Genomic DNA, 14,034 nt, shown 5'->3' on the forward strand with positions numbered 1-14,034 from the left:
TTTTATTATTTTTATTTATTTAGGCAGGGGGCTCAGGGATTTTAAACTATTGATAATTTTTTCTTTACAATGTCAACGTATTGTAGATGTTTTTCTACAGGTCGTCGAGGTGGGGACTATACCGCAAGTTCTCTGTTTCGGGGATCTACCACAAGTGCCGCGCCGGGTTTTCCGAATTTCCTTCGGCGGGCTTCTCACAGCCTCTAGCTGGTTTTACTCAACTCCTGTCCTGATATCACTCCGCTGGCATGGTGGAGAAGCTGACTTGATCATTGTGATGGTGGCAGGCGTCAGCCAGTGACTACACACTTCCGCCACTGCTTCCCATATTCACGTTTTGCGCCGTCTGGACTCTTGATGCCTCACAACAAAACTAAGCGACATCCTTACCGGGATTCCTTTCAAACCAATAACCATATGACATGCAAGTTGACTCGGAAACTCCGGAACCCGTTAGGTCCAAGCACCAAAACTTTTTCTCTAAGGACAACACCGTAAAGCGGCGAGTGGACTGTTGCTGCTCGGCGGGACTGTCGGTGTGTGTTTGACCGCTGGCTGCCCGCGTTCACACCGTCGCTGTTTTGTTGGCTTTCCGGCGGAGTTGTTGTGAGTCGCGGAGAGACGCTTCATTGTCGAAGCCTCTCATGTTGCCTTTTATTTGTGTTCTCGGGAGCTGTTTGTTTTGGAACTGTGTTAAGGAGGGAAGAAGACGAGGTCACTCGCGAGCTCCCGGCCGTAGGAGCGCAAGGCTTGCTGCCCTTTAAAGCCCGTGGTTGGCGTGTGTCTGTTGCCGGTCCGACCTCCGGACTCCAGCCTCAGCTGGCCGGCTCCTTGGACAGAAAGGGGGTGACGGTAGGTGGCAGAGGTGGAGGAGGGGGCGGCGGATAAAAGTTCCTTCAAAATAGCAGCCACTTGGCCCAGTGATGGGGGACTTCGCCTCCCCCGCTGCCGGACCCAACGGCAGTATCTGCATCAACAACAGCATGAACCCGGCCGCCGGGAACGTGGTGCCTGCCGGGGCCGTGGGCATACCTAAGCACAGCACAGTAGTGGAGAGGCTGAGGCAGCGGATAGAGGGCTGCCGGAGACACCACGTCAACTGCGAGAACAGGTACCAGCAAGCCCACGCCGAGCAGCTGGAGATCGAGCGCAGGGAGACGGTCAGTCTGTACCAACGGAGTCTGGAGCAAAGGGCCAAGAAGTCGGCCAGCGGGAGCGGCGGTGGCAGTAAGCAGCCGCAGATCAAACAGCCGGACCCGGACTCGGCCTCCTCCACGGAACAGAGGAATAACACGCTTATAGCGGTAAGGACTCGCTTTCGGTGACAGCCGCAGACAGACACCCATCTCACTCACACTCTTCCGTAGACGGTTCACTCAACATCCATGGACCACAAACAAGTTGTAGTTGCATGACTTGTGCAGGACTAACTTGTTCACTCACAGTTGGAAGAGTTTACAACACACTCAGTTGCTCGCTTCACTTTTTTTTTTTTTTTTTTTTTTACAATAAGTGCGTGCGTTTGTTTGCAAGGGTAACTGAATGCTCTCTCATTAATACATAACAGCTGATTCTTTGTTTTGTGCAGGGAGTTTTAAAAGTGAGCCCTCAACTAACTTTTTTTTCACAGCCAAACTACTTCTCCTTTCTTGGGTTAAGTGTCTCATATTCTGCAAGTAGGCATCAGTGTTGTAACAAGTGCTTCCCTGCTCTCAGCAATGACAGTTCAGGCGCCAGATTTGTGACATGCTTTCTAAGTCAACAACCAGCCCCTAAGTGCCAGTGTATGTTTACACGGATTACATACAATATTATATTACTATGATTGAATCTTTAAAGGGCACTTTATGATTCAATTGAGTACTATTTGAATGGCGGTTAGAAAAACAATTAATAATACGGATACATTATAAGATCGATCACTACACACGCAACCACTTTTGGCTTAGAGATAAAAGCTAGTTCTTGAGAGATATGAAAATCTGTAAGGAGCATCTCGAACAGGTTCCTGAATGAATGTTGTTTTCTGTAAACACAACACTGTATTTAGGTATAGTGAAATCAAATATTAGCACCATGGTTTGATGATGTCATTGTAAACAGTCAGTGATCCAATGCACAGGCACCTGTTAAGCGGACCAAACCAGCAGACCTCAGATTGCTGCCAGAGTAATGAAAAATATTATCTTGTGTTAAGGCACACATCCTTTGACAGGACAAATGATTACTATAACAGGAGTAAGTGAATCTTATGGGAGCTGACCTGTGCTTATTTCTGATTGGAGCAGTGGATGAGTTTTGTTATTTTATTACAATTATGGTAATGTGCTGTGGTCCTCTGTGATTTTCACTGTGGTTTTGACCATTAAAAAAAATAGACTAAAACGCGTGATTGCACGTGGACATTAGAGAAGGATAGAATAGACCCAGACAAACTGTGTAGAATCCTTGTTTGCACTGTATCTCCTGTGGGCAGGCTCAGGTTTCCTGAGAAAAGACCAAAGGACTCATGTCTGGAATGTCAACAGTGTCTTTCCTTTTGTTGCTGCAATGAGCCCAGGTCCTCTGCTTTTGAGATGCAAAATAAGAGTGTCTTTAATTTCCGAGCTAGTTGTTGTTAAGGAGCCTAGCTAGAACCGTCAGACGTAGTACTTGAGTGCAATGTAGGACCTCCCAGTAGCCCTTGTGGACATTTAACTGAATTGATGGCCGGCTACAAAAGCTGAGATTGGAGGGGCTTCTCTGTCACTAACGGTGACACTTCCAATTTCAAATGCAAACACTGTATTCAATAACCGTACTGTGATTTGGAGTGTCTAGACATGAATGGTTAAGAAGAGAAAGGGAAAGGAGAGAAGCATGCGCTATCCCTTTTCTATTTCTTTGCTCTGAAGAGCAGAGCTGCAGCTAGATGGCTGTATGTAGTCACCGCAGAAGCAGGCATTCGAGGAAAGCCAAGCTCTCTGTTGCTCTCGCCAAACCCATTGTGTGCACGCGTGCAGACACAAATGCCCACAGGGTTATGTTACAGTCTGTTCTTCAAAATACACAGCGTGGAAAAGGTGTGTTACATATACAGTGTGTTCAAATCGGCGGGTAGAGCAAATACACTATGCTAATTTGTGCTCTTCATAGGTCATGTTAAACAGCACATAAACAGCAATAGCATTAATTTTTTTCCTAGTTAATGGTGTGAATTTTTGGTTTAAATAATGTCAGGCTTTCCTTCAACTGAACAGGATGCTGTACGTACATTTGTAATCATGTTTGAAATGAGAAATAATATAAACATTTAACTGTTTGATGCTGAAATAAACACATTTACCGAAAACTTTTTTTAATTTGTTGCTGTATGCGCATTAAACTTTATTTTGTATTGTCATGTGGATGGATCTAAGAATTCAATGGACTCTGACGGAACTCCCATATCAAGGCAGGGGCAAGCCGGTAATTATGCAAAGTGTGCCGGAGTCCCTTACGCTTGCACAGTGGGCAAATTCACGCTAATCAGCATCAGTAGCAACTATCGCTTCGGTAAATTTCTCAAGGATCCTGACAGTTCTGGGGGAACTTGGGGTGAGCAACTTCAACACAAATACAATTTGTGGGTCAAAGACAAACTTGTACAGTTTGAATGGTCTGATCAGTAAATACTTGTCGATACATGTTTCTGCTGATAAGCACTGTATTTGAATTGTTGGTATTAGTATGAGTATGATGCCTAGTTAACACAATTAGTTTTCTGCCAAAACTTATTTTATTTTTATTTATGTATTTAGGTATTTATGGCTACGACCGTGTACTTATCTAACTAAAATCAAGGCATTGCAAATGCATAAAGTAGAAGATTAATGATGAATAAATTGAACATTTGCTGCATTTGAGCAAGGTGGGTAGCCACAGTATGTTATATGAACAAATGTTTCAATCACTCTGTTGAAGCATATGAACATACTGTACGTGAACATGAACATGATGAACACTTAACTTTGTGGTGTACTATGGCTGGGCGAAATTGCCTAAAATTCACATCTCAGTATAAAGCAGGGCTCCAGACTACCGGTTACTAAAAACAATTAAAAACAACAATGTATGCAATTTTGACAATATTGTGCAGATCTCAAAACTCAGCGTTCTATGGTGCAAAATAGTACAAATCAACATCATTAAAATTGATGACATTATAAATATTTGATTAACGATAGGCCTGTCCTGGTTGGCATAAGGATTAACATACTGATTCATTTCAGTTGTTTGCTTACTGCGTAGATGCTGTATTACTTGCTCTGACTCTAGACACTTATTAATTGACCTGCTAATTATTTTTTTTATTGTTACTCTCCACTGTTGTGTGGTTGCACCCAAATTTCTGTTTATTGTAGCACCTAAGCACTTATTCTGTTATGTCACTACTCTACATTACTCATACACAAGGACAGCGCTTAGCTGCGTCAGCTTGCGAGCCACAACTGGTAGCCGGTGTGGAGCAAGTTAGCTTAGTACCTAGAATTCTTCTGGTAGTTCCTGAGCACTTGGTTAACTGGTGCAGATGGGCGACTGTTGGACCTTGATGCACCAATTAAAAAAAAAAAAACTGATCAGAGCTAGTTAAAAATTGTGCTGGCTGGCGGCAGCATCTGCAGCTCTGTGCTCAGATGTGCAGGGTTCTACATTAAGCCCTTTTGGGTGGTGTCCCTGTCGGGCCATCAGGAGCCAAATTGTGGTGGCTCTGCCAGAACTAGCACTGGCCCTGTATATCACTGGCGTTGGGCCAAAAACTTACATGTCAGAATTTGGTCAATTCATTTTTTGTGGGTTCCCTTCCCACTAGGGGTGAAACGGATTATGTATTTGTCATACATAAACCGTTACACCCCTATTACCCACACATATGTCTTCTTCTCCTTATTCTTCTTCTTATTTTATTTTATTTATGTATTTTTTTAAACACATTTTGTATTTTTACGCCTGTGTCCGGACTATACGGACACCCTCTAGAATACACAATAACATGAATTTTAAAAACTGAATACGTAAATAAAATGAAAGAAAAATCTCTAGTGGCCATAAAATGTCACAATCAAAATATATGGTTGAACAAATTATTTTCAAAGCAGATGCAAAGAATTAAATTAAATATGACTAAAGGTGTCAAAATTTATTATTATACTATTTTAATAATCGAGTAATCATTAAGCACTATTAATTAACTTAAAATTATCCAAATCCTTCAATTTCAGCCTCTCAACATGAATTATTCTCTAATTTCCGTAGTCCTTCATCAAAGTAGACTGAATATTTTTTGTATTTAATTAAGATAAAACATTTGTAAATATTTACTTTGGAAAACAATGACCGAACCATTGACTGAATCAGTTTCAAAAAGGTTGGTGTGCACAACATCATTTCCTATCACTGATATTGCTGAATTGAGGTTTTGTTGTTGTTATTTTTGAATCACTAAACAATACTAAATGAACAACAATAACTGGTTAATAAACAGTCATTGGGAAGGAAGATGGTTTTGTAATACACTTTTATTTGAATAATCGATGGGAAAATCGATTGTAAAAATATTCGATAGTGACATCCCTGAATACGTAACAATAACATCCCATTTAACATGCGTTTCAACGCATGCTGTGGTGTCAGACAGCGACGCTCGACCAATTTAAAACTATTTGCAGCGATCAAAGGCTTTTATCTGCCGTGATTGGAATGCAATGAAGGTAGATGCTATGCTAACGGTCAGAAATCGCCACAGTGTAAGCCTACTATGTGGTTAAAAAGTACACGTGTTTAAACTGCCATGTACCATGTATGCTGGTTTTGAGGAGAGATTTGGAATGATTAAGAAAAATTAATTATAATTTGCTCATTTATCAACCGATTTTCACTTGACTTAACACCAAAATGATTGCTATCAATTCAGGAACATGCATTCCTGATTTCTTTTTTTGGACGCCCAGTCGTCCACAAACATGGATCGCACGGCGCATCTCAGTGAACAACTATTGTTGATATGCTGAAAACAGAGGATTTGGACAATTTTAAACTAAAAATTGGCTCCAAACGGTTACTCGATTATTAAAATAGTTGTCGATTAATTTGATAATCGATTACTTGTTAATTAATCGATTAATTTTGACAGCTCTAACAAGATCGCATCAGGCTTATGCAAAGCTTGCTGATGATACCAACTGTGCTGGAGAAAGGAAACATCCAAAACCTGCAGGACTCCGCTCCGGCCCTCGAGGACCGAGTTTGCACACCGCTGGGATGAGCGCTACAGAGAATAGATGAATGCAAGGATCATCATTACAAGTGATATAAAATATTTTTCAATTTCATTTATTAACTGTTTTAAAACCAGAACGTTTTGGCAGAATATCCTTCTGGGATGTGATGTCTCATTTATTCTTCATTTTTTTAGCCATCAACTTTCAGTAGTGTTTTATAACCAGACCGGTTTGTGCTCAGTGCCCTTATTGTCAGTTAGGGTTCGGATGAAAGCATTCACTTTAGGCAAAGATCAAACGAGACTTCTACTCATTAAGCACGTTTTTCAGACAACACGCCACAGTGTTTTCTTTGAAGCATAATCTCTATGTACTTTTTCCCTAATAATATCCAGTCAGACCTGATTACTTAATCGCTAGCCAGCCTACAGCTGTGAGGCTGACGTGCATGGCGAGGGGCGCGTTAGCCCCCAAAATACTGCAACCTGTCTTTGGTTGTACTCGCTCCTTGGCATCCACCTCGCAAAGGAATGTCTCTCTATCATGCATGCGCGCACTCGCACGCACTCTCTGTTAGTGTTGTCCGGCTCAACTCCTGGCAGGCCAGGCCGGAGTGTGGGCGGCTGCGTATTCATGAATCTGAGGCCTTCCTCGTTCCCTCCCTTCCTCTCCTCCCGCTTCCCCCCGGTTCACCACTTCTCTGGTTTCAGCTTTAGCAAAGCACTAATGTAGCGTAGATGATCTTGGTGGCAAGCGCATAGTTAATGTCAGCTGTGACTGTCGCCTGAGTGCTATATTTAAACTAGTGAGCTGGCGTGGCGCTGGCACTCGGCATGCACGCACACACCGTGTGACGTCGACTTACAACTGTGACATCACTGGCATGTGGTTTGGACTCAGTCAACACTGTTTCACTGCTCCTTACTCTTTTCTTTGATGAGAGTTGTACTGTTCATTTGGTCGTTTTTTGGTGTTTTTATGTAACATTTTACCACTCTTATGTCTTCATCAACTTCCTCTCACCCTTGCCCCTCAGTTCCTGTGCACACATACTGGTTGTTTTTAATCTGGGGTGGCTGCAAACCACATTCCCTCCTCCCACGCGTGTTCACATGTTCTACAGGAACACACACAAAGTGCAGACCTTTGCAGTTATCCCTTCTTTTAGAGTGTTGGAACGAGACCTTTTGTCGTTTTGCTCGAAGTAAACCATTAAAAAAAAAGCGTGCCTACAACAACATCAAATAGCAGTGGATTTTGTCCTTTGTTTTGAATGTTTACACAATCAACTTTAACAAGGTCTTCTTACATTCTTGTACACGTGCCAGTCCCTTTAAATTGGCTCAGTAGCTTTGTTACTCATCCCAGACAAGTTTGCATCCCACTTGACAGATAGTAATTACTCGTTGTATCCTTATGTTGTTGCACATGTACGCTACACATACTTTACATGCAGATACCACTTCAACCTAGTGTTGTCACCATTCCCAATTCTGACTTGGATACGATACCTGCATAAAGAATCTCAATGCAGATACTGAAATGATTCAAAGGCAACCCTACAAAACATTAGTTAAAGCACTGGAATCACAAATGACAAAACATACAAATTCAGCTTCAGATTCTCTGTATTTTTAGCAATTTAAAATATTAGCCAGTGGAGGATACTAAGGAAATTCTTATACAGTGGTGCCTTGATACAAGTTTTATTCCTTCCGTCCTCACATCCGTAACTCAAAACAATTGTATCTTAAATCATGCATGGAAATATTAATCTGTTAACATCTGTTAATCTGTTCTAGCCCCACCAAAAGGCCAACAACTAAATTTTTGTTTTTTTAAAATAAGGAAAATAGCACTGTACATATACTGTACTTTATATGAAATATAGAATTCTAACATAATTAAATAGAATGTTTTTTTTTAACAGTTTGTGCATCATGATTTAATGCTGTAATCAGATGAATTGTGCTGCTCTCTCTGGTGTGCCCGCCTTGGCCACCGGGTGGCCTTCGCTCAGTATAATAGTCATGCCAACACAAATATAGATGAATGGTACTTCTTCTATTGCTACTCTACGTGACTTAGCAGCATGCTATAAAATTATAGAGGATAAATAATATATGCCTGTGCGTATTGTTATACGACTATCTGTCTATATGTGATGCTGCACTGTTTTTCTTCAAGTATCAGACAGTTGCTTCTAAAACTGCGACTACGACGCATCCCTGTGCAACAGTATTACCGTATTCATTGTTGTAGCTTCTGCATTCTACACATTTGCATGGCTGTTGTTGATCACTATTAAGTCCACCTTGGCTTCCGGAGGCAGTAACGTGCAGAGTACAGTCTTGCAAATACAAATGAAGAATAATAATACTTCTGCTTCAACGACTACTACTGTAAATGACACAGTAAGATATTGTATAATTGGTCGTTTTTTTGTAGAGGATAAATAATACTGTTTACGTCTGTGAGTACTGTTATTTGTCTACATGTGTTGCTCCATCATTTGCGTTGAAATATTCATTCTAGGGTCTGTGCCTATCGATGTGAACTGTTAGCTTCTGTTAAGATGAGTTGTCCAGTGTTTACCAATGTACTGCTTTTGTGAAGTGAGTTGAATTGAGCTCACTGCCACCATACGACACATATCTGCGCTGGAAGGTCAAAGCAAAAAATTGCCCGAATGACGACTCGTATCTTGAGTCAATCTTATCTCAAGGCATCACATATGTAAAATACATTAATAAAATACCAACTTTGACACAGAAGCTCAGCTATTAAACATTTTTAAACAATGCAGTTATTCTCCCACAGCTGCTGAGATGTGTAGCTTTGCATCAAATTAGAAAAAAAATGCAGATGTGTGTGCAGACTGCAGACATTTTTTCCTCTGGCTTATTGTGTAGACGGTTCATAATAGCCTCTGTAGAAAATGGCGGATTGGCTAATTTGTGTCTCTCCTAATCTCCTTAGTCGCGTTTTGAGTGTGCATGGTCACAAGTGCATCTTCTTTAGCCACTAGAGATGTCCCGATCCAGATTTTTTTGGCTTCTGATTTTTTTAGGGTGTGCTCTTTCTGAAACTGATTCGATACCAATCCGATCCGTTTTTTTTTTAACTTCAACCCTAAGGAATCATACACAGATTGAAAGGATTGTTGTATAGCTTAGGTAGCGCGTCTCTGTATTGTATTATAGAAAAGGAAGTTGGTACCTTGATTTCAAAAAGTCCATTAGACATGAATGCCAGCGTTTTCCACGACAGACGGCGGTTGATCGTCTAAAGCAATAAATTACGCACAAGTTAATTTTCTTTGGACTTGTCACCATTTGGAGGTACTTTTGAAACGCCTCTGCAAGTGTTTGCTATTTTGACTTTGCTGCCTTGCGCTTTTAAATCTCAAATTGGTCCAGATGATTCATTTTTAAGTGACGAACCTAATTGGAAGTATTTAAGTGAGCTCTGCAGGCTCCTCTATGACAAAACGCCTGTTTACAACTATTGCATATTGCCTATCGTTTTGTTGCAATGAACAGTAGTTCCGCACAGCAGACATGTTGGCGTAAAGCGCATCGACGCCACAAAAACACGTGAAACAGGATCGGTCAGATTACGTGACTGAATCCGATTCTCTCCGATAGTCAGAAAAGTGCTGGATTGGGACTCAATACTGATACTGAGCATGGGATCGGGACACCCCTATTTGCCACTCATCCAGCGCACTTTAAGTTTATCGGCCTTAGTATTACAAGTAGTAGGATGTTTAGACTCCTAACATTTGTAATTTGACTTTTTCAATAACAATAAGTCATTGTGAACGTAGTTCACTCCGAGTGTCACATATTTATATGTATCTTTTTATTTGCTCTAAACTAGCTCTCAGTTTGGCTGCCAAGAACGTATGAGGTGCAAGTGATGTGTGCGTCATGTAGCACGATAGTGTTGCAGTTCCGGCAGCTTGAGTTGAGCTCTCATTGGTGGAGCTGAGAACATGATGCAGGTGGAGGAGAGGCCACCCTGACACCTGCCACGCCATTCTTTGCAGTAGGAAAAATGGTGTCCGTTTGTGCACAAAGTCTGGGAACAAATGTATTTTGTAAACCTTCTGCCATTGTTAACTTTACTTTATTCCCAAAGTGCATTTGAATGACCTGGAATAGATAATGACTTAATGCAGCTCCGTGACTGGGATTGTATTCACTACTCTGCTCATCCACAAACACTATCGATTAACTGCTTTGTCAAATGCAACCAACAACGTAGCTTGTCACAAAATAATTCACACTTTTTGACTTCTTTTTGAAGGTATGATGTGTCACATTTGCTAACCTGTCCTTCTTTTGTGTATGATAGACAATGTAGTTCAGTGAGGTGTCCTTATTGGAAGTGTTCCCTTCTCTAGTTTGTGATACTTAATCGCAGGTTTTGCAGCCAAGATCTCAGGTATTTTTCTGTGTAAGCATAATATTTCTATTCCTGTTTTTTCTTCATGAGCTGTGGATGTTACGCAGGACCGCAAGAGTTTATGTGGATTTCTTTCCCTCTCTAAACACCTGCTTTGGGGAGTGAGAAAGGCCCAGCCCACTACATAGGAGAGCGCTGTGGGTGCAGATGCACAGTAGGCTGCCAACAGTCGGCTCTGTCACAGTCACTCGCAAAGTACAAGTACCAAAAAAACGCAGGATTGTTTCATTTCTTACCGCAAGATATCACAATACTTTTCCAGTTTAGTACTAGTGTATGATGTACAACAATAATCCAAAGAGATTATTAATCCATTTGCCATTCTTTTTGTGAAAGGTGTTAGCATTAGGAGTTTACAGTTAATTTCCCCCTTTCATTCCTTATTCTCTCAAACACGCACAATATTAAAAATGCTAAAATATGAATGAGGTTGTTAATGCTAATGTTTCAGCATGTGTGTCTGTGTGTGTGCACGAGAGGAAGGAATATTGATAGTGACTTGATGATTTCTTTAAAATCAAACACACAATGACTGAGCTGAATATGAAAATATATAAAATTGTTCACATTGATGACCTTTGAGTGTATTAGATGTTCAAAAGCATTTCGAAGTGGGATTCTCTTGGTATTCACAAGAGAGGGCGAAAAATTTGATTCAATGAACGATTTATTGGTTTAATTTCCATGATTAAATAGATAAATTATGCATTTACGTTAATTTTTTTTTTTAAACAAAAAAAAGAAAATGTTCAAGTATTATATGTTACATTTCCTAACACATTTTCATCCACATTGCAAAAAGCCAACAGTCATGTCTCAGTTACGATACGATATGATACGATACGATACGATATACTTTTATTTTCCCCGTGGGGAACTTTTTCCTGGTTATGTGTATGCAAATTCTTGGCAAATACATCAAAACAATGTCAATAATTAAACTTATACATTGTAATAGCAAATAGTAAACCTTATCAGAAAAAAAAGTTTACTGCATTTTGGCTTACATTTTGAGTTTACTGTCAGTGGTTAAGTATTGTGAATATAAACGTTGCACTAGCTTACAGACATGGTATTGTTCAACTTAACTTACAAAGTCTGAGTTGTCAGTTGGAATAATGGACAGTAGGTGGCGATAATACTAAATAATTGTTAACTCATTTGCTCCCAAAAACGTACAAATGTGTTCTATTTCAAATGTTTTAAGTGTCCCAAAGACGTATTTATATGTTAAAAATAAAAAAAATAAAAAATCATGCTAGAGCATACAGAAGCTTTGATGCAGCCTCTTAACGGCAAAGAACGGTTGAAGAAATGGTAGTTATTACACAAACGACCAGCAGGTGGCAGCAGAGCATAGGAAATAAACCAGGACCATGTTGAAAAATCCCTCAATTACTCAGAATTCTAAATAGATTTGTGAATAATGATGAAACTTAACTATATTCTAATGCTAATTGCTGCAAAACGGAAACAGATAGAATTTAATCTTTCGTTTGGTAGGTTTCATGTTTTTTTTTATAGCAATAGAACACAAAATTGCAAAATCAGTCAAAATCCAGTAAAACAGCCGGGAGTGAAGGAGATTGTTTTAGTGAAAATGGCTGGGAGTGAATTAAAGATACCAAAGAAGAAGTGACATTGTCTTCACTTTTGTTTTCTGAGTTTTCCCACTGACTCAATTAACAGCCTGCATTGTTGAAGAGGCGTGAACCCCTTTTTTCAGTACGAAAAAGTCAAAGTAAATGTCAAGTAAATTTGGACTATCTAAAGGCAATGTAGAACACTTAGGAATTTATTTGGTGGCTGTTTGTTTAATGAGGTGGCAAATTCTTGAAACCCAAATTACAATTACTGAAGAACCTGCTTCGGACTGAGATTGTTCTCGTCAAATAACTGGACTATGAGAGTGCTAACTAAATGCGTCTGTTGCAAACAAATGCAAACCTTTAAATCAAAGAATAACATTTCTGTTTCATTGTTCTGACTCCTGCACTACCCATGACATAGTTTAAGTTTTCACATCCTTACTTGTTTTTTGGTAAATGTTTTGTTAGTTTTCTTTCCATCAAAAACTGAAAATGCCGCAAGCCAGTTTAGGAGGCACGATGCATGCGGATCAACTGCGTGTAAAAAATGTTCTATAAATACCTTTCTTGTGTATATGTGACTACGATTTGATGTACTTAAGTAATTCATGTCTGCTAGACACTAGTGGTTCGGTAAACGGGATGAATGTGAGAATACACATATCGGAACAAGCAAACTGCTTGAAAACACTGAGCTTCATTCAGAAGGTTCAAAGGCACTTAGGGCTAAACACCCAGACGTTGTCTTTTTCTGTCTTTTCATTTGGTTTGCAGCATTGCTTTGAGTTGAGTATTAATACACTCTTGTATTGCAAAAGAGGTTGGTTTTGTCACAAGCTGCTTTCTCCAAGAAATACATCACCACAACCTGCTTGCAGGCAGCTGCAGCACAGCATATTTCAGAGATGGTCGATATTTCAGAGGAGCGTGACTCTGCACATCTCAAATGGCGATAGAAAAACACAGATCAGAATGGCACAGTTTTGCTCTGCAAAGCCAGTCAGGTCCATGGCTCAACCTAAAATTTGCTGGTATTACTTAGACACATATATTGTTTTGTAGGGATGTTCAATACCACTTTTTTTCCGGACCGATACAGATACAAGTACTCAACTCTTCAGAACTCACCGATACCAAGTGCCAATACCATTTGTACTTTTGATACATCAAATTTCACCAAAAACAATGACAGATAATTTGGAAGAGTGGCCTATATATCCCATTATAATAAATTCCCTTAAAACTGCATGAAATTAATGGCAATTTTCTGTTATATTTTTTCAAATTTGTTCATAAAAGAAGAAATAATAAAATGCATTTCAAAAAATAAATAAAATGAAACAAATAATATCTACCATTTAAATAGAGTTGTGGAACACTAGTTGTCACTGTTTAGTTTAACTGCGGCTCTCAGTCTGGTCACTGGGGGGGAATCGCATAAGGACATATGTGAAGAACTAATCTGCCGTCATTTCAAAGTGCTCTACTGCTAAGCTACAAATGAGTGGTTGGAAAAGGTGAATGAAAAATATGCTGTTATATACGAAGCTGGTTGTTGGGAATTACAACGCGGACCAATCCTGAATGTCTGTTACAGACACAGATAGCCCCGCCCGCCCAATATAAAGCTATTTGCGGCAATCGAAGTGCTGATGCTGCACTGATTGGAAGCTCGATGCTAATGCTATCTAGCCATACCGTCACGTCATTGAAGCTTTTACCTTGTTAAAAAGAAG

General features: G+C 40.0%; 1 protein-coding gene across 1 annotated transcript in view; it reads left to right on the forward strand.

Moving 5' to 3' along the window:
• The first annotated feature begins 263 nt into the window (after positions 1–263).
• maml3 (mastermind-like transcriptional coactivator 3) overlaps positions 264–14,034 on the forward strand; it is a 136,381-nt gene continuing 122,610 nt past the window's right edge. Inside the window, exon 1 of the mRNA XM_077571285.1 lies at positions 264–1,304. Within this exon, the coding sequence (XP_077427411.1) occupies positions 924–1,304 (381 nt within the window). The 5' untranslated portion in view covers positions 264–923. The remainder of the gene's footprint in view (positions 1,305–14,034) is intronic.

The sequence above is a fragment of the Vanacampus margaritifer genome, chromosome 7, assembly GCF_051991255.1.
Source record: "Vanacampus margaritifer isolate UIUO_Vmar chromosome 7, RoL_Vmar_1.0, whole genome shotgun sequence".
NCBI classification, from domain to species: Eukaryota; Metazoa; Chordata; class Actinopteri; order Syngnathiformes; family Syngnathidae; genus Vanacampus; species Vanacampus margaritifer.